Source organism: Perca flavescens, chromosome 7 (genome assembly GCF_004354835.1).
Source record: "Perca flavescens isolate YP-PL-M2 chromosome 7, PFLA_1.0, whole genome shotgun sequence".
NCBI classification, from domain to species: domain Eukaryota; kingdom Metazoa; phylum Chordata; class Actinopteri; order Perciformes; family Percidae; genus Perca; species Perca flavescens.
In genome coordinates this window covers 7762184-7787558 of record NC_041337.1, presented here as the reverse complement: position 1 = coordinate 7787558, position 25375 = coordinate 7762184, and the positions used below count along the sequence as shown (strand labels likewise).

General features: G+C 42.8%; 2 protein-coding genes across 3 annotated transcripts in view; one reads left to right on the top strand and one right to left on the bottom strand.

Annotated features, from left to right (window-relative positions):
- agap2 (ArfGAP with GTPase domain, ankyrin repeat and PH domain 2) overlaps positions 1-9671 on the bottom strand; it is a 39768-nt gene extending 30097 nt beyond the window's left edge. For both annotated transcript variants that reach the window (XM_028583089.1, XM_028583090.1), the window contains exon 1: positions 9293-9671. In XM_028583089.1, coding sequence (XP_028438890.1) covers positions 9293-9455 — 163 coding nt within the window. In that variant the 5' untranslated portion in view covers positions 9456-9671. The remainder of the gene's footprint in view (positions 1-9292) is intronic.
- A 2707-nt stretch (positions 9672-12378) lies between these two features.
- Positions 12379-21514, top strand: tspan31 (tetraspanin 31). The gene is made up of 6 exons (XM_028583952.1): positions 12379-12569; positions 18908-19075; positions 19249-19329; positions 19493-19633; positions 19916-20023; positions 20889-21514. Exons 1-6 carry the CDS (start codon positions 12507-12509, stop codon positions 20961-20963), a joined length of 636 nt encoding a protein of 211 aa, XP_028439753.1. The 5' UTR covers positions 12379-12506; the 3' UTR covers positions 20964-21514.
- The last annotated feature ends 3861 nt before the right edge of the window (positions 21515-25375 follow it).

Here is a 25375-nt window from a genome sequence, read left to right as displayed (position 1 = left end):
GCGAAGTGTCCTTCAAAGACAGATGATGATTAAAACTCGAGCCTGGTGCGAAATCTGTGGAGCGTCCAGGCCAACGGCGCGACGATGCAGCCGGTGATGGTGTGGATTCAGACGATGACAAAAAGGAGGCTTACTGTAGAGCTGCTGCTGCTGCTGCAGGCTAAGTCCTACCACACAAACACACAGTTTGTCTATCTTTGTCTGAGTCAAAGCTCTCTTTATGGCCGGCTGCTGTTGCCAAAAGTGATCAGACAGTGTGTGTGTGTGTGTGATCCTTTTGCTGCTTCGACACACAGATTTATACAGAAAGCCAATTATCCACACTCCCTGCTCCAAACCAATCGGGTGTGATCCACCCTGCAACCCCCACATGTCGCCTGTAGCTCACATCCAAAACTGCCAATTTTCGAACTTAAATCTTTTTAGGGACATATTGTCAGAATCCTCTCTCGCCTGTGTGTCAACGCACGGCGTGTCACACACACACACACACACACACACACACACACACACACCGCCTCCTCCACCTCCACCCCTCTGTTTCATTAGACTCTGCCTCTGTAGCAGCAGCAGAAGCAGCAGTCCTGCCGGTTGCCATGGCAACACTTCCTCCTGCCCTCAGTAAATGTGTATGTGTGTATGTATGTGTGCGTGTGTGTGTGTGTGTGTGTGTGTTTCCAGTCGGCGGGGCTAGTCTCACTACTATGTGCATGTGTAACAGTGTGAATACACAATGAGTGAATGAATAGATAAAACACACACACACACTCCCACAGGCTGACACTCGCTCTTTCTTTGAGAAAACACTGTTTTGAAAGAGATGCACTGTTGTAGCCTACGCTGCAGCCGTCTTCACAGCGAAGAGCGAGGGGGGGGGGGGGGGGGTGACAGCAATGGCAACTCAACGATCCTAAATTTTGAAATGCCACATAAATGCTTTTGACATAATGATGGAATTTAAATTCAATAGTAAGTAAGTAAGCAAGAAAAAAAAGGCCCCATGTAGAACATGTAGTGGGTGGAACATCAAAGACAGGATTAGGAATGTTTTTGATTAGCTGTGGATGCACACTTCCCTTTTTTTTTTTTTTTGACGTGGGTGAGCAAATATCGCCTCGCGTCTTTCCCTCTTTGTGGAAAATAAATCCGAGGCAAAAAAAAAAAAAAAAAAAAAAAATCAACCAGAGCGGCGAAATCCAAACCGTGATCGTGCCACCAGCTCCTCTCCCCTTTGGCTTCATTACGAGATTTAAACCCATGCTGGGAACGCTGCTCAAGTGTGTGTATGTGTGAGTGCAGAGATTACCCCTCCAGCAGTGTGAAATCTGCCCGCGCTCTGGGGAGGGGGGGGGGGGGGGGGGGATTAGATAAAAACTGTCCAAGATGATTCTATTGTCAGTTCTCAGATCAAAGAACTTCCATGTGTCGTCAAAATGTTTTCTCGGGCAAGTGGCGTTATTATAGCCTGTGAATGTGTTCTGGTGGGGGGGTTCTTTAAAAGGATCAACCCCACCCAACCCCACCCCTACCCTTTTTAAACGGATGCCTGTGCACACATGAAGGAGCTACATGTCTGCTAGTTGTTTGGCAATGGAACTGAAGACAGGAGTGTGTGTGATCATGTTTCTTTTGTCATCATGGGTGTAGTCAACATGGAGCTTTTCGAGCTGAAGAGGTGACAGTGATGTCGTGTGTGTGTGTGTGTGTGTGTGTGTGTGTGTGTGTGTGTGTGTGTGTGTGTGACCTCCTACCTTCCTCCTCACTGGAGTCTCTCTGTATATAGACAGGAGGCGCTGTGGAGGATGACCCCGCTGCCCCCGAGCTGCTCTTTGTGAAAATGCCACTGATGAACTTGAGCATCTTCCTGTCTTTAGCGGAGCCCCGTTGGCCCTGCTGGGCCTCCCTGGCCAGACCCAGGTCTTCAGAGAGACTGTTCAGGTCACTGTTATCCAGCGTGCGGCTTTTACCTTTGCGTGTAGGCTTGTGGGTAGCAGGTGCGGGTGCGGGTAGGGAGGCCGAACCCGTCTTTAGTCTCTCCTTCCTGGGGTTGTCTCTCATCACTGCAGCCACGCCACCTCCGATCTCCAGAGGTACTCCAGCTTGAGTTTCATCCCGCGGGTCCCTCCATCCGTCGGGCCTGCTCGCCTCGGCCCACGAGGCCCTGCAGGGGCCCGGCGAGCGCGTCGGCACGCGGCAGTCCTTCCGGTCCAGGCTCTGTGCCGAGGTGGGGCTGCGCTCTCTACCCTCTCTGGAGTCGCGACCGCGGGTGGCCACGTTGCTGTGGGACTTCAGCAGACTCACGGGACGCTGTCCCAGCGGACGGATGGGGAGGCTGGTCCTGGTTGGGGTGCGGCATGGTTCGACCACCTCTGTCGGTGGTGTCGTGGTCAGCGACGGGGACCTGCATTGCCTCGCCTCTGGGGTGGACGGCGTCTTCTCCACTCGTGCGAGGTCAATCTCTGCAGACTTGGTCTTCTGAACTGTCGCTCTCTCCGCCGGTAAGGGGATGGAGAGGTTGCACGGTGGCTTTTCACTCCCTTTGCTCGGTACGTCAACAGTGGAAAGCAGTTCATCCTTCGTGGGGCTGAGGGGGTTTCTCTCTCCATCTTTGAGCTCACCTGTTAACGTTCCGCCTTTCGCAACGACAGCGGCGTCCCCAGCTCTTTGCTGTTGGCCAGCTCCATTCTCGGCCCATGCAGGAGCTTCACCTCCGGCCTCTCCTCCCGCCTTTCCTCCAGGCCCGGCCTCCACCTCCATCCCCTGGGTGCTGTTCTTGGCCTCCCCTCCATTCTCCTCCACAGCCTCTACCTTGACCAGGGTGAGGGAGATGAGGTAGGTGGTGCGTTGCTGCAGGGCGCCGCCTCCACTCATGTGGTCAGGCTTCAGTGGACACACAGCAGATGAATGAAACCAGACAGAGCGACATGAACGACTGACAGTTTGCCAGCGCGTTGGGATGTGAGAGAATCCGACAGCACGACTGAGACTGAAAACTTACATGGAGGGAGATTAAGTTTCTCCTTGGAATACACACCAGCAGAGCGGCTGGTGGCTTCATCCATCCCCCAAAACCCCTATTTCTTTGTTTTCGAATTTCAGTCACGGATTTCTTCTCTGACTGTAATTTTCATTTCTCCGGGAGGCAAAAAAAAGAAATCCACTCTTCTTGACAACCTTCAACACACTGTCAGCGCGGTCCAAGAAGCTCTTTTGTTCCTCGAAAACACCCTATTAAAATCTATCCACTGCATGTGTATGCAGCTACTGAGACAAATAAATCTTCATTATGGCGTCTCATTCCGGATGGTAATTATTTACTTGACCTTATTTTTATGTGCAGCACCCCCATCTTATATGTTGCTCAGTCCATCCTCTTCACTCAGAGCAAAAAAAAAAAAATCAGGATTCAATTCAGAAAAACAACTGCCCCGCATCATACGTCATCAAGAATGGGATCAACAGCAGCTGTAACGTGAAAAGGTCAAATCTTTAAAAATGCATCTGTGTCACCCTAAAGCAGCATGGCATATCACACCCAGAGCTGTATGCTTTCCCCCCCGTCCAGATCATGGGCTCTTACTGCAAGCCACACATGTGTGTTGACAGCAGCATCCATTCAGAGAGCGCAGCGGCAGGAAGGCGGGCAGCCTCACCGGAGACGCACAGGAAGGACATTGATGAGGGCTGAAGGGGACCAGGAGGAGAAGCCAACAGAAGCCCGGGTGGATATCTGGCGATGCATGGCCAAGTCGGGGCGCGTCCGGCCATCACGCCCCTCTCGCTGTCTCCCAGGCAGCCTGTGTCCTCTGAGCGCATCAGGCGTTGAGCATGACAACACAGCGCCGGCACAGAGAAGGCGCTGAGGCGAGCCACTGCTCAAACGGCTCCCCGATAGAGACGCCGTCGCACAGGTTCAATGAGTCCAATCACACACTCGCACACATAGTCACATACACACACACTCACACATGCACAGATCGCACTCTGCGTTTCGGTCTCCTGTTCTCACCAACACACTGATAAGAATCACCAATGTCCCTCCCTCTACATGCCCCTCCTTGTTCCAATAGGCAATCCATACAATGCAGAAGAATCCTGCTTCTCTTCTTTCCCTTTCCCTCCTTAATTTTCTCTCTCTCTCTCTCTCTCTCTCTCTCTCTCTCTCTCTCTCTCTCTCTCTCTCTCTCTCTCTGCTGCTCCTCTCAGACTGTGCCGGGTCCCTGCTCTTTATTGCTCATCCCTCCCATCCCCATCATCCCCTCCCCTCCATCTTTTTCTCCCTGGCGTGCCGTAAGGGAGGGGGAAGGCAGCGGGTAACGGCTGGTGGTAAAGCAGCAGTGCACACACACACACGCACACGCCGGACCTGCTGAATGAGGGGAGACCGCAGGAGAAACGATCAACGGCAGGGACAGGAAAGCAGGCAGGGTTAGTCAGGAATGAAAAAAAAAAAAAAAAAAAAAAAAAAGGACGCATGTTTGTGGAGGAAAAAACGACACTATAGGACGGGACACGGTGTGTCTCTTCCCTGTCTCATTTATACAGCTGCCAGAATAGCTCCATCAAGATCATCCATCTGTCTTCAGCTGTCTATTTGTGTGTGTGTGTTTGTGTGTTTGTGTGTGCGGCTCTGTGTGGCTCCTCCTCAGTAGGAGGCTTGGCTTGTTTGTTGCTAAGGTGTTACAATCTTCCTGGCTCTGGTGGCACAATCATCTCCTCCATGTCCTTCCTCCTCCTCCTCCTCCTCCTCCTCCTCCTGGTACATTCTGTATAGCAATCGCTGCCTGGATCTCTGTATCCAAATGGCGTTTCTCTGTGTGAGTGTTTGATTGTGTCGTACATGTGAGTGAAAGAGATTTCCTGTGAGTGTATTGATCTGTAGTCTATTGCTTACTACGGTATGTGTTCATTAGCAGAAGTGGCTAAGCTCTGGGCTCACAGCACGAGGCAGATATTGGACATCAATAGTTGGACCACAGAATGCAAAAAAATAAAAAATTGAACGAACACATATACCGTTATTTCTGTGTGAATAAAACAAATCAATTGAAACATAACACAGCAAGTTTTTCATACAGTGAAGTAGGTTAAAAAACGTTTCGATTCAAACCTGTTGTGCAAAACACAGTACGTTACTAATGCAATCAGAGCAATAAAAAGAATGAAGGCTGCAACTAACGATCATATTCATTATCAAATAATGGGACGGTTTGTTTCTCAAGTACTCGATTTATCATTTAATCTGCAAAAAAAGTGAAAAATGTCTGTAACAATTTCCTCAAGGCCCAGTTGATGTCATTTCATGCCATGTTGAGTCAAAAATTCAAATATATTCAGTCACTATCATACAAGACAAGGAAATGCAGCAAATTATCATATTGAGAAGCTGGAACCATACAATATTTGGCATTTGTTTCTTGAACATTTACTTAAAATGTATTTTCTAATCTATTAATCAACGTACAGCATGTACTGTAAGTCATAACATAACATAACATAAAACACATGATGAAACGGAAATGATTAAACGGGAAAAGAGAAACTGCTCCAATTGTGCTGCGTGCAACAACAGAAAACACTGCAGCTAACATGATTACACATCCATCACTTGAATTATTACCGGGTGAAATTTCATGTTAATTACTCTCTGATTAAAAAAAAAACAACAACCTTGATGTGAAATCAGAGGATGCCTTTCCCCACAGTGCACCAGCCTCAGCCTCCCACCATCATCCCATGATACACGATCTGACTGTCCACCTGCTCAGCCCGCTCCCCTCCCTTCCCCTTTAACAGTCAGTGAGAGGGCAATAACTACTCTCACTGAATACAAAAGACCTCTGACAACCAACCGCCTTTGGCTGAAGGGGAAAAACCGCAGCCTCCAACACAGTAGAAGAGTCATCATATGTGTGTAAAAATCCATTCATTTTCACAAGAACCATGATGACACGACATGCGTGTGTGAGTTAAAGTGCGCGTCAGGTTGCTGCAGCTTGCGGTGCTTGCACGGTGAATCTAATTATTTTGAAATAGGCACCCACATATAACGCAGAAAATCAGGTTGTGTTGAGGCAGACACTTTTTAGTGAGGAGACTCGCATGCATGCATACAGACAAAGCGCACACACACACACACACACACACACACACATTGACACCTAAGGGCGGGTGCTGTCAGATGGACACTGGCCAAGGGCAGTGGTCATGCTGGGTGATTTTTCATTTCTCCTTCACTGGGAGCTGTCCTTTCTGTCTTCCCCCCCCCCCCCCCACACACACACTCTGTTGCCACGCTGCAGTGAACACTACCAGTCAGATTCCCATTTAAATGTCTTCATTTAGCTCCACCTCACCCCTTTTCTCCATCTCCATCTCTTTCTCCTCAAACCTTTCCTCGGCACACAGTCAATCAATTACATCCCCCTCGCTTATTAAGTCCAAAAACAGTGCCCCCGTGGAGGATACACTGACTTTGATCCTCACTCCAGAAGCCTAATTAAACCCAAAAAAATAAATTCATGCTGAATGTTCTAACACATAGGGATGTGCTTCTCAGAGCGTGTCAAGATCTGCCAGATCCTTAAAAGACCTCAAAGCTGCCCAAAATCCATCAGGGGGCTGATTGACCTTTAATTCACACACAAACAGAGGAATGAGTGAAACGTCTAATGAAGAAACAGATGACATCAAAAGCTGGTTATTCCAACCAGTCTGACCTCACCAGTGGTGTAAAGTAGGCTATATTTACAGAAGTACAACTTTTAGGTTAGTGTACTTTACACGAATATAAGTAAACTCCGTTACATTCCAGAGGGAAGTATTGTACTTTTTACTCTACTACATGTATCTAACTGTGATTGATTCTCCTAAAATATGATTAACTTACTTAAATATGATGCATTATAATTAAAGGCCCCTCATACCCACACAGGAGTTTACAGTTATGTGATTAGACCTGCTCAGGTTTGAGCTTTAAAATTAAAAGTAGCAATACCACACTATACAAATATTCCAATACAAGTAACACACAAGTCCCACATTCATAATTTTGTAATAATCTGAAAGATTTTCATTTGAATCTATCACTGAATGAGGTAACACAATGGTGATGGAGCCTCTGATTAAAGCCCTTGTATTTACAGTATTGCGAACTGGGTGTTTTTGGCTACCTCCCCAAGACAAATCCTAAACCAGGCACATTAAAGGTGCAGTAAGACTTATAAAACTAACTTTCCGTCATATTTGCTGAAACTAACCATATCTTCCAGTAGAACAACATGAAGCAGGTCATTTAAAAAAAGAAAGCAGCAGAAAGGGGGGAGGGACTGAGAAGTTGTCGATGTTCAAATTTTTTGGCTAAGTCCTGGATCTTCGCAATCCTACCTTAATTTACCTTTAAGTGACACGTTTTTTTTCGTCACCTAGCAGCATCTTGGTCCGCCAGAGAGAGTAGGCGGAGCTAACGCAACAGACTTGCTCTTCAACACACCGTGCGTGTGAAACGGCGTGCTGTCTTTTTCTTTTTCAGTCTCTGCTAGGGTTGAGAGTAAACAGATACTACGGCCGAACAAACAAAAGAAAGGAGCAATGACATGAAACTTCAAAAACAAGTGAGATCCATAAACACACCTGCAGTTACGGAGTATTGCCATAGGTGCCGCCAAAGAAAAGCAAAGAAGATGTTTGACATTGTAACTTTAAACCTACATTGTGTAATGTTTTGAGTTGATTCTTAGCAAAAACCCCTTTGTTCTTTCACAAAAATGTGCTCATTCATGTGTAATTACTTCCATCAACTAATCAAAATATTCTCGTAAGTGTAGAATCTGCCATTCAGAATCATTCAGAATACATACGAGGAAGTCGCTCGAATTGCGGCAGCCATGTTGCGCCTCCATCTTTAAAATACATTAGCCAAAGAGGGACACACCTCCGCTTTTCGCGCTTTTACACTCAGTGGCACCATGACGAATGCCAGCGTGTAAACGATGAAGAGAGCTAATTTTGGGTTCGGCCACCGTAGGAGTTAAAACGTGCTCGGAATAGGAAGGGCTAGAAAGTTAATATTCAGTTGGTTGTCATAGACAATTTCACCGCTAGATGGGAGAAATTCTTACAAAATGTAGCTTTAAGTAATGGTACAAAACCGTAAAACCAACAGTTAAAGTACTGCTTCAGGACAGGATGGCCCCCGTCAGAGTGGAACCACTTGAATTTTATAATCTTATTGTGTTTTCAATGTAAAATCTTAATCTGGAAAAAGTAACTAGCAACTCCAGCTGTCAGACACATGTAGTAGAGTGAAAAGTACAACACCTCCCTCTGAGGTGTAGTGGAGTACAAGTATAAAGTACAAAAAAATGGAAATACTCATGAAAAAGTACACGTACATCACAAGTACAGTACTTGACTAAATGTACTTAGTTACTTTCCATCAACAGGTAGACAAATTATTATCTTCTGTGCATACGATTTAAAAAAAACAATCTCCTTAATTAAACACTGTCAGGAGTCAGTACTTCTACCTTTTATACTTTTAAGTACATTTAGCTGGTAATAGGCTACCTATGTTCTTTTGATCACGTACAATTTTTAATGCACGACTTTGACTTGTAACAGTATTCTTACGTTGTAGTAGAGCAACTTTGACTTAAGTAAAAGATCTGCGTACTCCGCCTTCTACAGAAAAAGTTACACATTGTGTCATATTAACAAGAAACGGTGGGACGTAGAGATGCGAGGAAATGATGTAAAACTGATCGGCTTCACATGTAAAGGCCCTGTTTGTCTGAAAGGAAGTGGCTTTGAGGGCAGTTGCAGATTGGCAGACAGGAAGTAGGCCGCACAGCAGGTTTCATCCTGCTGCCATGGCGATGGCTGCAGAGGGATGATGCCATTGGTTGCCCCTGTCCAGAGGCTGACTGATAGATAAATGCCACTATGTACTGGACGCCAGGAGGTGAATTTTTGCCCTCTGAGTGAAATGACAATGAAAAAGAACATCGACTTCCTCGAGAGAGAGAGAGAGAGAGCGAGAAAAAAAAAAAAGAGACACACACCGACTGACACAGGAAGCACAGAGGAAAATATCAATCACCTACACAATCATGTTCCCTCACACCCCCACCACTAATTCAGTACTGTTCAATATATCAAGAAAATGCATTAAAGTGAGCACCCTGAGAGTCAGACCATGCACCAAATTCTGATAACCTGTCGATAAGAACTTTAGCTCGCAGGTAACATGTTGCTTTCTTTCTTAAAGACTGGCCAGAAAGTATGCGCTTACCTTGAATGCTGTGGAGGTAAACTTTAAGGCCTGAGCGCAGCTGTTGATCCGCAACTCTTTCAAACTGCTTGGAGAGTCTGTTGATTGCACTCTGGAGAGACTCATGCCTCTTGATCTCTGCTTTTATTGCAGTGGAGTTTACTGATTTGCTGTTGCTGCTCATCCTGACGCATGGATCTCTCGGTAAACTGAAGCCGAAATGCCTCGCTTCAGCCCATTTGAACTCCCGGCCCGTTTGTTCCACAAGATGAACGCTTGAACACTTGAAGACACAAGACGCAGCAGAAAAACGAGGCGCCGGCTGCTCAAGTGTGTCTCTCTCTTTCGCTCCAGACCACAAAAAGTCAGCTCACGACAACGTGCGGCTCAGCTTCCTCTGCAGGTTTGAACTGAACTGAATTCACTTCCTTATTTCAAACCATATTCTTACACACGGCAGCTCCGAGTGCTGTGGCTTGCCACACCATTGTAAAAGCGTCTACACGCTCTATTGCTGCTAATAAAGACATTATCGTATAAAAACATAATAAATATAAAACTGTAACCACAGTTGATGTGTTTTGGTCTTATGTTGTCTCTCTATTAGAAGACACACTCTGTTTTTTCACTCTGTAACTGATCCACTGCTGTCAGACATATTTGCCCATACAGAGAGGACAGTTATCAGTGCACATGGTGAAAAGGGCCAAAAGTATGGTAAGCATATATGGAAGGCCAGTATTCATTGTGAATGTTGTTTTGATCTATCATTAGGCCACACACTGGGTATCAGGCTGTGCTGTCATAAATCTGCTGAGCCCCCTGACAGGCTCTGTTTATGTTGTTGTGAGTTCTCTCAAATAAATTGCTAGGTGTGAAATACAGGACACGTATACCTCTTCAAGCCTCAAATGTCATTCAGATGAAACAACTTGAGAGAGAAAATGGACTCTTTGCTTGAACAGTTTACAAGTACACAAGTGTCTTCATTTTTAGGTTGAGAAACGTCACTCTGATCTGTGATATCTCCCAACTGTTGAACTGAGAAACAGAGTAGATAACAACAGGTATGTCAAACAGTCTCTTATTAAATATAAGTAGAGCAGCTCCATGCTCCACAGCAAAAGGACGTCACAGATTAGTCTTGACTTTCTGAGCTTTGGCTGTGTGCAGTTGGAGAGCTGTTAGTTTACGTGTGTATGTACGTATGTGTATGCATATATGGGTATATACACTTTTTATATACCAACTTATAACTGTACATATTATTCAAATGTTTATATTTACCTTGTTCAGCGTTGTTGTCCTTTTTTTTAGCCAAATGTCTATCTCTGTGTTTGTACTTTGAAAGCAACAGAAAGCCAGAGTCACATTCCTGGTATTTGTTAAAGCTGATTCTGATTTTTAAAAACAGCTAATTCACAAAAATGGAACTCACAGCTAATTCACAAAAATGGAACTCACAACAGGTTTCCCATTCCAAATAAAGACTGTGGTTGTATGTATGCTCAAGGTAGCAACACAAAGAAAATAGTAAAGAGAAACACTGAAAATAAATATTAAATAAAATCATAGATAAACTTGTCTACATATGGCTCTAGTTTTCACAGGTTTGTGAAGTGTTTCCAAGTCAGACACAAAGATGTTAAAGTTGAGTTTGTGTTTTACAAATGTACTGGATTGTATATGGAATTTGGCTAATAAAGTAATGATTATTGACATACACTTTCTTGATTGTAAAGGCCAAATAACCCAAATAAAATTTTCAAGTTGAGTCATTTTCTGTGTAAAAGATTAGACATACTGTGGCATGTTTACACCTGAACGCTCAGAACACAGAGGCTCAGATGGTGAGAAATCAAGACACAGCGGATGATCAAAAAACCTGGATACTGTTAGAATCATGTATACAAGGATATGAATACCCATTAGGGGTGTAATGATACACTCAGCTCACGATTCGATATGTATTACGATACTGGGTTCACGATACGATATGTATCACGATATTTAGAAAAAAATGCAAAAATTCAACTGAAAATCAAATAACAGATTTATTTAACATTAAAAGTGTTCAATAACTGTCTTGTTATACATACAACTTAAAGAATGTACAATACTTCGATATAAATCAAGATTTAGTTTAACCTTCTGTATGTAAAGTCAGACGTCATATCCTATTCATTGGAGCATGAATGCAGTGAATGTAAACATGACGCGGGTACGGTAGCTCAACCAATAGGATTAAACGCATGTCATAGGCCGATTTTCGGCTGTTGGACAGTCTGGCGAGGTCAGTGACACGAATCTGTTCGGTGTGTCCCGTGTCGTCGTCCGTCTGGGGGGCTGTCAGCGTTCATTTTGGCCGACCTGACATGTTCGGTCGGCGGCAGGGCCGTCGGGACTCACCCAGAAATGGCGACCAGAATGAGCGTGACTAGAGTCTCTCAAAATCTGATGAAAATCTTTTAAACTGACCTTTGTTGATCTGAAATGAAGACAGATTCACAGCCTATTTCTCGCTTAAAATGTTTTCAGAAACATGTTTCAGTGAACTATTTTAGTACAATATGAGATCGTATTCTGAACGGCCGCCATGACAGTCTGGCTTTGAATTTCCGGAGAAAACAAACCCATGTGACGCATTCGTCCAATCAGCTGCCGGTTGGCTAGGATAGAACAACACAATGTAGAACATCACCATCATTATTAGTTTAACTTGTTTTCACTCTAAACAAATTGTATATCCGAATACAATACACATATAGGCTCAGTCTGCCACTTTTATTAAAAAACAATTCCAGTGCTGGTTCCAGGGTATCAGAATTTTGATTCTGCCCCCCTTCTAGCCCCGCCCCTGTATAACGGTATAAGGATTAAATTAACAAATTGATGGTAAAACGCAATCCAAAACACATTTTAATGCGGCAGAGTTGAAAAGATTAGACAGATAGAATCGATTTTTAAAAAATCTGATATTTTATATTTATTTAAATTTTATTATGGACTAAAGAAAGCCTCTATGAGCCTTTTTTGTTCCAAATATGGATTTATCCTAACAAGATGACAAATGGTTTACACCCTGACGTCACATGCGGTGCTGACGTCATCAGATACGCCCTCTCTGCTGATCAAAAACATTTGTGTCCAGACGATAGCGGTCCGGAGAGCCCGATAACACTGAGTTTTTTTATTTATTAAGTCTTATTCATTAGCCGATAAAGGTTTTTCGAATATGGTCTGTGGCGGGTTCACCTGTTCCAAAAATGCACTTTGTTCCCTGAATGTGGTTTACATGGTGAGTGTACAAAATAGATCATCATGCTAACTTTTAGCTAGCTGCGTTATCTTAGCCTAAATAGCTAGCTAGCTAGCTTCTGAATTAACTAGCGTAATGTTAGCTAGCATTTTAGCTACGGCGCAGAAAGATGACTGATTTTGTTTTTAATTCCTCTGTTTTTATTTTGCAGACGATCAGTGGTATGGACTCATTTCTGTTCATTACATATTAAAAAGTTAGAAATGTCTATTGTTACGCTAGCTAGACGGCATGTAGTAATTTTAGCTAACTATAGCTAGCCGCTAAGCTATCGTCTCCGTTATGTGTATGGAAGCTACCGTTAGCTGGGAGGCCAGCTGACCCCAAAAAATGTGAAATTGACATGCTTGAATGGTTTATCTACCAAACCCGCTCTCCTTAGTAGTCACCCGAGCACAAGATTTCCGTCAGCTCATGTGTTAGTTGGTGTCTGTTATGTGAAGTGTGATAGTCAACATGTTGGCTTAAGCTCTGCTAACATAAACTCACAATGAACTGAGGCTTCAACCCAGATCAGAAATCTCGGAGCCCCGGCACTTGTGCTAATGAAATCTAGAACGACAGTCCTGTAGACCTTTTCTCAAACTAAACACTGCGATGAATGAGGGGAGAATAGACCTTATGGCTGTGCGTTGTGGTGTTTTGGATTATCTTGTTACTTTGCCTCTTCATTTATTTGAATTAGGTTAGTACAGCCTTAAAATGTACCCGAGCCAACATGAAAACAAATAGTTGTCTCATCAAAAACAGACCACTTTTCAGTTAGGTCGTGTTTATTGCAGGGCTGTTGCATTGCGTCATATCGTATCAGCTGTTTCTTCTAGTCTGTCACTGTCACCGTTGCCTAACATTGCTGATATGTTCACAACTTCACACTGTTCTTAACAGTTAGTGGTGTTTGCCCCTCTACCATGTGTTCAGTATTGTTGGTTGATGTGTGCAACTGACCTGTCATGTCTTTGTCATGACTATTTCTGTCGTGTATAGCTTAAAAGATCCATTAAAATAAGACAGAACTTTATTTATCCTTAGGGAAAGTGCAAATCGAAAAAAAGATATATATATATATATATATATATATATATATATATATATATATATATATATATAAAGATTATCAATATGGAGCATAAAAAAACAAATGTCCCAATTTAGTCCACTAATATAAAATTAACAACTATTTTGATAAGAGGAGATAATCCTTTTACTTTATAAGTCCCAAAGATAAATAAGTAAACCGTAAAAAAGATATATATATATATATATATATATATATATATATATATATATATATATGTCGACAGACAGAGTTTAATTCACAATATTACACATAGGAAATAGTGACGCTGCACAGTTTATTATTAATTTATATTGCACAAGTGAGTTGTCAGTTTTGGTATGTGCGGCCTACTGGGAGCAGGGTGGATTGTCCATGAATTGTTTACGTAATTTGTCACGCCAAAATAACTAACGTTTAACGTTTCGATCTTATATTTCCAAACCTATTTAACATTTTGTTATTTATTTAGAACATTTTACACTCAAAACTAAAACAAAAATAAAACCCTTCCCAAACCCTTCTCTATATTGAATCAAATAATTATTAATTTCTTACCCTGCACTTTAACTTTTATTCTTATATTTGTATATTATTCTATTTTAGCCTGTTTTATTTTCATGACCATTTTTAATTGCTCTTGTGTTTCATGTCCCTTTGAATTGCCTTGATGCTGAAATGTGCTATAGAAATAAAGTTGCCTTGCCTTACAACCTCGGCCTATCAGTCAGTCACCAGGGCATTCAAACCACTGTTGTACCTGCCTGTCTCAGAGGAAGTGTAACGACAACAGCACAGCGACGCGTTATTATGGATCCCACTAGGGGTGGAACGGTACACAGAAGTCACGGTTCGGTATGTGTTTGGTACAGTGAAGGGAAAAGCAAAACATAAATGCAGAAGGCAATTTTTTTATTTTTTATTGTGCATGTCTCAGGCTGTACCACGTAATGTCAGACAGTCTCTCCCCTGAGTCTTCACACATCAACCAGAGCTGGGCTCGGTTTCCAGGTTTACAATCTTTGTGCACACTGCACCAGTCTGGTGCAGTGTGCATAAACCCAACGTGTTACGGTTTAACTCCCTGCAGTGTTTGTGTGTTTCAGATCAGACACGCAGGGCTACAGATTAGGCATAACTTTTTTTGCATAAAATAATAAGCTATTAAAATAGCCTAGTAATTGTTGGCATGATTTTATAAATCATGTTTAAAAGTTAAACATGCATGTGTCCCAGTGAATCCTAAGGATGAACTGTATCTGTGGATAGCCTAAGTGACTACCTTACCTATAGGCCAGTAAGCCTATCATCAGTGGGGATTTATCTTTGCTTATACTGTTGGATTAATTTTAGGACTTTTTAAATTTATGAAAACTGTTGAAGATCCATGCCCTAAAGAAACCACGTATCTAACAGTATTACATTAATTGTGGTGTTGAAAATTTCTGTATTAGGAGTAACCCTGAGATGCACCATCTCGTTTTCGAGGGGGTCCTTAACAATAATTGAATATACAGTACAATTATAATTAGACACAACAGTTAACAAAACAGAAAACAAAAACAAGCAGAAAAAAAATTGTGTAGAGTGTCTCAAGTGATAGGTAGAGGAGAAGGGTACCATAAGCTGTTTAAGATAACTAGGTTAATTGCAGTGTGTACATTTGTAAATAAACAGCAACCAATGCTGATGTCTTCTTATTGAGGGTAATGGAAGACCAAGTTTTTCATACATAATACAGTGATGAGTAGTAAAAGGACATTCAAGAACAAATCTACAGATTCTATTGTAAGCAACATTGAGAGGGAGCAGATTAGTGCTGGGTGCAACCTGATATACAACATCAGCATAGTCCATAATTGGTAAGATAAGTTGTTGCACAAGTTTCTTTCTAACAGTAAGAGAAAAACATTTTCTGGATCGGTAGAGAACACCAATACCAAAATTGATTCTTTTTAAAATATAATCAATATGATACTTAAATGAGAGCTCAGAGTCTAGCCAAAGTCCGAGGTATTTGGTGTGTTCAGCTTTTTGCAGCGAACTACCATCAAAACTGGATGGATTTGATTGTCTGTGGAGTTCCAAAAATCATAATGTGAGATTAATTTGCACGCAAGTTTTATTTATTTTTATACCGTGTATTCTCCGTGTAAATTCATGCACTGAACCGTGACACCCGTAACGTTTCGGTTCGATACGAATACGTGTCCCATTCCACCCCTAGATCCCACGTAACTTCTAGGCAAGTCTCGCGCTACAAAGCAGCCCGATTGGTTGGGGTTAGGCATTGACCTCGAGTGGTTAAAGGGGTGATAGAATGCAAAACCAATTTTACCTTGTCATAGTTGAATAACGACAGTTTGGAGGGTAAATAGTACATACATAGAACCTCTAAACCCCATTGACACCTCTTTCCTCTGCAAATCTCACAATTTGAAACTGCCTCTGAAAACGGGCAAATCTCAACAAGCCGCCTAGTTGACGTCAACTCGGCAGCTCCTCCTCATTTGGCTCTAGTCTGTTTGTCACACCCCAACATTTACATAGGCTACACAACTGACCTGAGATCAGTTAGTCTTCTGAATCTAGGTGGGGCAGATCTCAGAAATTGTATACATTGTTCATCTGCTATTTTACCATTAAATTCACTTTTTTTTAATGCGAGAAATCAACTATGTAGAGGTCAAATATGGGCTTTTTTTTACGAAAATGTATGTCTAATTGCAATTTTTGTCCGACTGTGTGTCGGAGTTCAGCGGCCGGTGCTGCCTGTGTAGCTGCCTCACCGCCTGGCCTGCCTCCCTTCACAGACCCCGTCCTGCTATGAGCTCGATTGAGCTCTGTCACGGCTGGCAGCCCACGGCACTCCATACCCGCGCAAAGTCACCGCTTTGTGGTGTAATGGACTACCAAACACCGCTGCCTGGACAGAGCTCCAGGGCCTGCAGCTCCCCTCTTCCTGCTAGCTAAATGCCCGGTGTGTGTGAGTGAGAACGCAGTCCGCGAGCTTGTTACGCCAGCAATCTGTTACCACAGGTTCCAGTTAATCTTGAGTTATTTAAACAAACGATTGGTGAAATAAACGCCTCTTGTCCGCGAGTCATTGATAGAGCCTGCGGTGAGCTGGAGTCCATCAATGAGAGCTAGGTAGCCTCCTCCTAACGAGACCTCGGAAATTCACAAAAATGCATTAAAATTGAAATCGGACAAGTGTTAGCTAAGCTTTATAAGACATTGGGGTAGATGTTATATAAGTGGCGTGACGAAATTCAAACTGGAAATATACTATAGTTATGCTGAAAGTGTAGCTAGCTAGCTGCAATCGTTTTCCATTGTATTTAATGGGACATATAGATAGCTAGCTGCTCGTCCTAACAAGACGCTTCGCATTCATAAAAATGACTTAAAATCAAACCGGGCACAACAGTTAGCTTTATAAGAAATTGGGGTAGATGTTATGTAAGTGGCTTGACGAAATTCAAACCGTAAATATATTATAGTTATGCCGGCAGCCGGCCTCGGAGCCCCGGTAGTGCAGTATCCACAAAGGGTGACTTTGCCCTGGGTATGGAGCCCAGCAGGCTGCCGCTTTCTCGTCAGACTGTGTGGAGCTCCTAAAGTCCGACACGTCTTACCAAATTTGCAATTAGCCATACATTTTCGTAAAATGGCCCATATTGGAGCTTTATATAGTTGATTTCTCGCATAAAAAAGTCTCAGAAGTGAATTTGGTAACGAAACATTGCAGTGGAATATGAGATTCTGTCGCGTCTCTAATGTGTGTGTATTGGGGATTCGCTCAACCAATCAGCGCGCGTCTCTAATGTGTGTATGGCGATTCGCTCAACCAATCAGCGAGCAGCTCATCTAAATATTCGTGAGCATACCATATTTGGAAGAAAAGCTCTTGTTACAAATAGGGCCAAAACACAGGGATGCATAAGGGCCAATAAAATATCAACCAGGCCATTTTCAGCCCAACCAATGTTACATACCCCATTAGGAGACCATAAGGAACAGTGTGAAATACCCTATAAATCATTCTATCACCCCTTTAAGATTAGGATAGCTGATTGGTACCGCTTGATTTAGCGTGAATCGGTCCACGGTAGTACCGACATAATTCGGTCGGTACCCAAAAAATTACGCCGTTTGGTACCCAACCCTAGTTAGACATCGCTAACCTAATCATGTTTTTCATATCAAGTATTGAGTCCAAACGGTCTTGATTGTGTTCGTTTAACTCCCTCTTACCTGCGGTCTTGATTCTTTCTAAGTCTTGACAGGTATGCACTTTGTGAAAGACGTTGGGGTAAATGTGACATTGCATTGTTTGCCTTCTGCTGTCACACACTGGGAGCCACACAGTCGCCTCACTGCTGAAAGAAACACTTGAGGCATGCACGACCCACTTAGTCAGAGAAATTTGGAACACGATGTACACATGCCACCAATCATGTTGACCGCTGAGTCACTGAAACTGCCACAAGTGTGATGCTGTAGTTGCTGTGCAGAATCAGGGCAGTAAAAGAAGACATACGAAGAAGGAAAAAAAAATAGTCCCTTCACGAAAATACGAACCTCATGGGTCAGACATGACAATACAACGTGAATTCTGGAATGTTGTTCCGAATGTTTCAATTCCTTACCTTTCACCTGCATTGTTTGGCAAATACTTAAATCCTCATCCTCAAATCCTCAAAAAAAAGGCAATTTCTCTGTACATTTCGAGTATCTTTTTGGGGATTTTGTCTCTTTTTCGTTGTGTTTGTGTCTCTTTTTTGTTGTGTTTGTGTCTCTTTTTGGTCATTTTTGTTTTCTGTGGGGTAGTTTTGGGTCTCTGTTGTCATGTAGCGTCTCTTTGTAGTCGGTTTGTGTCCGTTTTGTGGTGGTTTTGCATCTCTTTTTCATGTGACATTGGGCCGTAATTATTTCCCTATCTGTGTCTAGACTTTGGAAGAGCTAGAGCAGATAACAAATAACAATCAAAAAACTTCAAGACCAAACTTAAAAGCTGAAGAATCATTAGACCTGAGAAGAGTCTTTCAAGTTACATTCATTCTGCTTTGGTGCTTCCGAAAACAGCTTGGGTGCTGCACCTAAACCTCCCAATAGCAGGGAAAAACACCCGAATAGGATAGCTGGCGTTTGTGGTAATCAAAACCCGGTACTGTAGCCATGTGGTGAGCTCTCAGTCCCATCAAATGCACGCTGCCTCGGCTAGCTGGATAACTTCCTTCCTTCTGCTCCCCTTCAGCTGGTCGGGCTGCTGCTGATTGGAGTAGCAGCATGGGGGAAGGGCTTTGGCCTGGTGTCGAGCATCCACATCATCGGAGGGGTCATCGCAGTGGGCGTCTTCCTGCTGCTCATTGCTATCGTCGGACTCGTCGGGGCAATACACCATCACCAAGTCATGCTTTTCTTTGTATCCTTGCCCCCTCGTCGGCAGTGACCCACCGGTGATTGGCGGGTCATTTGCACAGCGGTGTGATTTGAATATTGAAAAAAGAAATGTGGCTGTCTGTTTTTTGTTATGTCGTCTTTTCCATGTTTTTTTTTTTTTTTTGAGCTGCTGTTTCTTTAACCGCTTGCTCCCAGTACATGGTCATTCTCTTTATCGTCTTCCTGTTCCAATTTGGAGTTTCCTGTTCCTGCTTGGCGATGAACGGCGGGCAGCAGGTACCCAAACTCTTATTTAAAAAAAAAAGTTTTATTATGTCTCTCACGTCGCATTCACATTCATTTTGAACACTTAGCAAAACTTATTCATGTCTTCATGAATACATGTTGTGGCTTTTACAAGCGATTCACCTTATGTGTTTTGTCTTCTTTGCTTGTCCAGGAGGCCCTTCTGAACTCGGCTTGGGGAATGTTGAACAACAAGACCAAGATGGACCTGGAGAGCCAGCTGAACTGCTGCGGGCTGCTCAACACCCCCGAAAGTCGGGCCCAGTTTGAACAGGATGTGGCTCACTGTACCGCTGTGAGTCTAAGATATAACATTTTTCATCAACATAAAAAAAAAAAACACTGCATTTCTTAAAAGAAAACCTGCTTGAACAGCATAATAGCAGTGATGACTGGCTACATATTTAAACTATTTCCTGTTGCAGAATTTGCCCCCACTGAATAAAAGTTACATAAGCACTTGCTTTAACCCAGGATAAGAGTAGTCTATCTGATGTAGTTCACAGAATAGATTTTGGCTTAGCCGACAAACCTGACTAAAGGGCCGTTTTCTTCTATTTCGTGTCTTTCACTCCAGTTATGCAAAAGTGAAAGCTGTCACACCTGCGGGGATTTGATGCTGACTCATGCAACCGTGGCTCTGAAGATCCTCGGGGGCGTCGGGCTCTTCTTCAGCTTCACAGAGGTGAGTGTCCAGACTGCAAACCTACTATCTCCTGCCCATCCGCTCCTTTAATCAGTCCGCTACGTCTCCTTAAAAGGACAGCGAAAGACACTGAATTGAGATTAACACTAATTGGACCGATTGCTTCAGTTAGCCAAATGGACGTACACACATGCCCCCGTCACAAAAAAATTCCATCAAGTTCAAATTAGGGTTTTTCTTAGAGATTTTCGTTGAGCACATCATCCAGTTATTATAAGGTAGGCAGTTTGGTTTCTTGTTCTCACTAAAGGACCGGTTACAGCAGCATTTAACAGACAAAATTTGCCGTTTTGAAACCAAAATAGGTGACCTAAGTGAATCGTGTAGATTCGATGAGAAAATGTTTAAGGGGGGGGGGTTAAGTACTCGGGCCTGGTGCCCGATTTCTGGCGTATGACTATTTTAGAAAAATAAATAAATAAAAAAGTCCACGTGTGATTTGTTTTGATGCGCTGGATTTAACCAATCATCAAACTTCCACCTACCAATGAAACGAGTTCTAGCCATTCGGATGCAAAGTAGTGCGGTTCTTCGCCGAAATGCGAGTGCCGGTGTGGTCTCCGTGGTAACGCGGCTAAAATAAATTGAGGCAAAAATCAGATTGATGCTTTAAAATATGGAATATTTAAAATTTTCTTTCGGGGGAGCATGCCCCCGGACCCCCACCAGAGGGGTAATATCCTTCTCACCTTTTTCACCCCTGAACCGTTATCATTTTCCAGTGTGGCCCGTAGTGAAACGGAGTTTGACCCCGCTGTTCTAGCCCCACGTGTCTCGCGATGACGTGCTGGTGAACATTGTTGGCGTGACCGCGTCTTTCATCTCCTTGTCTTTCTCGGAACAGATCCTGGGAGTGTGGCTCGCTGTGCGCTACAGGAACCAGAAGGATCCCCGGGCAAACCCAAGTGCCTTCCTATAGTCTGTCCCGCGAACGCAGCGCCCCCCAGAGGCTGTTTTCAGACAACACTGGTACACATAGAATCATGCACATCTAGAGGCAGACACTCCCGACGTACAACACAACACCGCACCAACCACAACAGCACAGAATGGACAAGAGCGCTCGCAGCACCTGGCAAACACTGAGAAACAAAACCCACACACACACACACACACACACACACACACACACACACACACACACACACAGACACACACACCTTCACCTGAGACTGAGAAAACTACAACAACCTGTCCAGAAATATTGCCAGAGCTCCAGCTGGAAGACCTGGATACTTATGTATGAAAGGATAACTTGAAAATACCAAGAAGGGTGACTTGTTGGTATGGTGACCCAGCCTTGATTTGAGTACCAGATTTCTTGCTAGTTAAGGGATGAGAGATCTCCGCATGTGTCCTGCACAGACAAAAAAAAACGCCTCTTTTGTTGATTTCTTGTACACACGCCAACCAAATGACTGTGCCCTGTCTGACAAAATAACGTGTATGCACCTTGAGTTTTTTTTTTTTCCCCCCCCTCTTGTCTCTAATGTAGTGGCACGACATAACAACAAATATATATTCCTCCGGTCAGTGCTATAAGTGATGTGTAGAACCGTATACCCCAGACATGTCCAGTGGGATGAGTTTGTTCATCATTCAGGGGGAGGGGGACATGTGTTGTAAAGAGTAGTTTTAAAACTGTATGTAAATGTTCTTTTTTTCCAATGCCACAAATGCCGGGATTTAACAGGATTAGGAAGCGAGAATAGATGTTAGGTAACGTAGTTGCTAGTCATTCGGGTTCAAAGTATTTATGAACTGTAACTGAGCCAGCTAACTTTTAACAGTCTGAGATATTAGGATGCCAATGGACTGCATCCTTGATGTTGTACATAATCTTTTTTTTTTTCTTTTTTTTATAAATCATTCTCGATGGGTTTGCCATGTAGTTGCCCCTCTAGTTGGGACGTTTGCCTGCATAGTCGAGGTCTTTGAAGTCCGAAATAATCGACTCCTTCCTGTATTTAATTAATCAATGTTCCTTTGTGTCGCGCAGTGACGTTGCTTTAGTATAGATTCTGGTCGTCGAGAAGTGGATTCAGGTACGTCTTCCTGTGTAACTGGAAGAAATCACAAAAGTAAAATAAAAAATGAAGTACTATTTGTTTTGAAATAATTGGGTAAATTTGGTTGATTATCGCAAACCCAATTTTGTTTTTAATAGTATTAATTGTGAAAATGCGCTCTTGGTTGCAATTTTTTTTTTTTGAAATAATTTTTGTTCTCTGTTGCCATCAGCTCTTTTTCGTTCATCAGTGTTAAATGCTTTGTTAAAAAATAAATAAATAAATAAAACCCGTGTTAAATATTTTCAGGATCTATTTAAGTTTAGTTTAAGGATGGACATTAGGCTGAAGTTTTGTGTTGTAGTTTTGATAGAATTCCGACGCCTAGCTTGACGTTTGACATTTCCTGTTGATAAATCACTGCTCGTGAGTTCTCTCTTTTTAAGATGTGTTTTCTCTTTTTGAATTGCTCTTAACTTAAAGGACTAACACAAACTGTAATTATGTCTTACTTGAACCTGTCAACTTGGCTGATATGGATTTCCTGCTGCTGATTTGGAGTCATCGCTGGTGTAAACAAACATTTTGACAGATCTTAAGCATTGGTATGCCATATATTAAACCTCACTTTGAATTTGTGTGCACTTGTTATTTAAATGTATCTTTGGATTTTTGAGACTTAATTTTCCAAATAATAAAACCTGAAATTGGAAACCGTTTCACTTGAGTCCTTTTTCACATACTTTAACTCCGTTAGATTTAGAGGGAAATATTGAAATCCCTTTTAGTTCACCACTGGATTTGCCTGACAAATTTAGTTACTTTGCAGATTTAGATTAATAAAAGAAAATAACAAATGACGTACTGTATTTTAGTATGGGTTAGGCTACCCAGTAATATGTAGTAGTAACTAAGTAAGCCTTTACCAGCTGTTACATTGAAGTGATGAAAACAATGCATCAATACATATAATTCAGTAATATAAAAATCTGAAATGAGCCCTTCTGCATAATGGGTACTTTTACTTTCAGGTCTTAATTTAATGCTAATACTTTTGAACTTTTACTTGATTACAATTTAAAATGCATAGCTTTTACTTTCCCTGTAACAAAGTATTTTTACGTTAAATATCTTAATGCTTCTTCACCCCAGTTGGCTACAAACTGTGTGATGTCAGAGAGAAGGACAGATTTGAGCTGTGATGACAACAAAGAAGTGATAGGTTTCACCACATGATGGCAGTACGGAGTCTCTGCAGCTGCCATTTCTTCATGGTTCGCAGCTATTTCAGCCCTGCTCTGACATGGGTAAATACCTCAAGACAAGCAAAGAATCTCTACACAGTGGTGACTGTTGTCTTACAGATTGATTGCATCCACGTTGAAGGTGGATGGCGTCATCAACGTGGCAGCTGTAAAATAAATGTACACAAGCAGTAGGTGTTGATTGTGATACTCCTTCGAGAGGCCATTAATCCCTTCATCTGGGACGGGTCCAGTAATGTGGGGGCGGCGCAAGTACACTCTGATAGGGGAAGAGAGACGACGCACAAGAAAATTACCCGGGACACCTTTCAACCAAGGTTGTCCTAAATGACGATAAACTGCTCCTCTGCCCTCGTCCTAATGGCCCATGGCAGACTGTCACCATGCCGGCTGCCCCCCCTCCCTTCATGAAAAGGCGTGACCTAATCTCTGGCGTCGATGCACCCTGCCAGGGAGCACCCTGCAGGTTCACTTTCCTGAGACGCAGGAACATTTATGTAAGTGAAATGTGCCTGCTAAGGGCTTTGGGTCTTGAGTGTTGCCGGTGGCTTGGGACCAGCATTTTTTTGGGAAAACTGCACCACATATCGCATCCCCTATCCTGTCAGCGTGCTCTCCTGAGGGCCCGATGCCAGTCCCCACCCTGTGATGCATGTCCATATGCCGTGTGTATTAGTTCTGAGAGGCTGTGGAGAATTGCACCAACAGGGATGGCCATCTGTCCTCTTACAGATATAGCATGGGCTCTGCAAGCGCATGAAGGCAGGATCTTAAAGCATTTGGTCTATTATATCACAGCGCCACGGTGAATGGGTTTTACAAGGGCTTGTTCTATAGGCAGAACTAATTATGTATAGCTTTTCAACATGGGGCAAGATAAGGCAGCCTTCAGATCAGTAGGGACCAATAATTCTTATAATAGTCCTATTTCCAGTGGCGGGGGAAGTATTCAGATCTTACCAGTGCTATACTGTAAAAAATACTCCGTACTGCACTCAAAAGCTACTTAGGTAGTTTACATTACATATCTCACAGCTATATTTGAATATTTTGTTTAGCTCTTTTAAAATGAACATGGAAAAGTAAAAAAAACACCTAAAGCAACTCAGGTAGACAAATGGATAAAGCAAAGATAAAAAATAAACTGAATGAACCATAAACAAATCATAAATAACGCAATAAGGTGCAACAACTGATTCACTGGTGGGATAGGGAGGTGGAGGTCTGATTCAGAGGAGTGTCTTTCAATAAAATAGTTTCCATATCCTGTTCATTTCTGTAGTGGTATCAAAATAATTCCTCTATTTGCAAAGCAATAATTGAACTTCTAATTTGGTTAGAAATGTCTAAAATTCAGTTTTAGGTCTAACAATGTTTTTAAAAACTAATGAAATTAACAAATACATCACTACAGATGATTGAGTGCCACACATACATTTAAAGTCCATATTTAGGAATGCTCTGTGGATGATTAATGCATTTGTAACATATTTTACCATTCAATGTTATAGTTGTATTGTCAAGCACACCTCTGGATTCAGAGAAACTACTTAGCAGTTCATCTTGGCACATGGCTCGGCGCCTGATGTCAGGCTTTGCCCCTCCCCTTCTGCTATCTGTGGGTTACCTTACTCAAAATCCCTTCGCTAAAGGAAACAACATCCTCCGAGCTAGCAAGCTATACCCTAAAAAAATGGCAAGTATGGCAAGCAAACTTGGATCATGCTAAAAGTAGTTCAGTCACTCCAGCGCTAGTCTATATCCACGACGTTCCACTTCACGGGATTGCTAGAGTGCCGGCGAAAATTTCGTCAGATGTCCGTCACCTTCTGCTTTCTTTGTGTTGGAATTTCAAATTCCGGTGGATTCATGAGGACTATGGTTAACTGCTCCTCAGATCTCTGCAGGGTAAATCCAGACAGCTAGTAGACTATCTGTCCAATCTGAGTTTCCTGTTGCACGACTAAAGCTACTTTTGAATGTACACATGTTCCTCCGAAACAAGTTCCTTCCCGAAGGCTATTTTGCAGAGGCACCGCGGCTCTGTCTGGCGCTTA

What these genes read in the sequence shown, in the direction of transcription:
- tspan31 (XM_028583952.1), top strand. Translation starts at nt 12,507, where the DNA reads ATGGTCTGTGGCGGGTTCACCTGTTCCAAAAATGCACTTTGTTCCCTG. An exon ending in CGATGAACGGCGGGCAGCAG is followed by an intron (nt 19,330 to 19,492) that starts GTACCCAAACTC and finishes TTGCTTGTCCAG; the next exon opens with GAGGCCCTTCTGAACTCGGC. An exon ending in TCTTCTTCAGCTTCACAGAG is followed by an intron (nt 20,024 to 20,888) that starts GTGAGTGTCCAG and finishes TTCTCGGAACAG; the next exon opens with ATCCTGGGAGTGTGGCTCGC.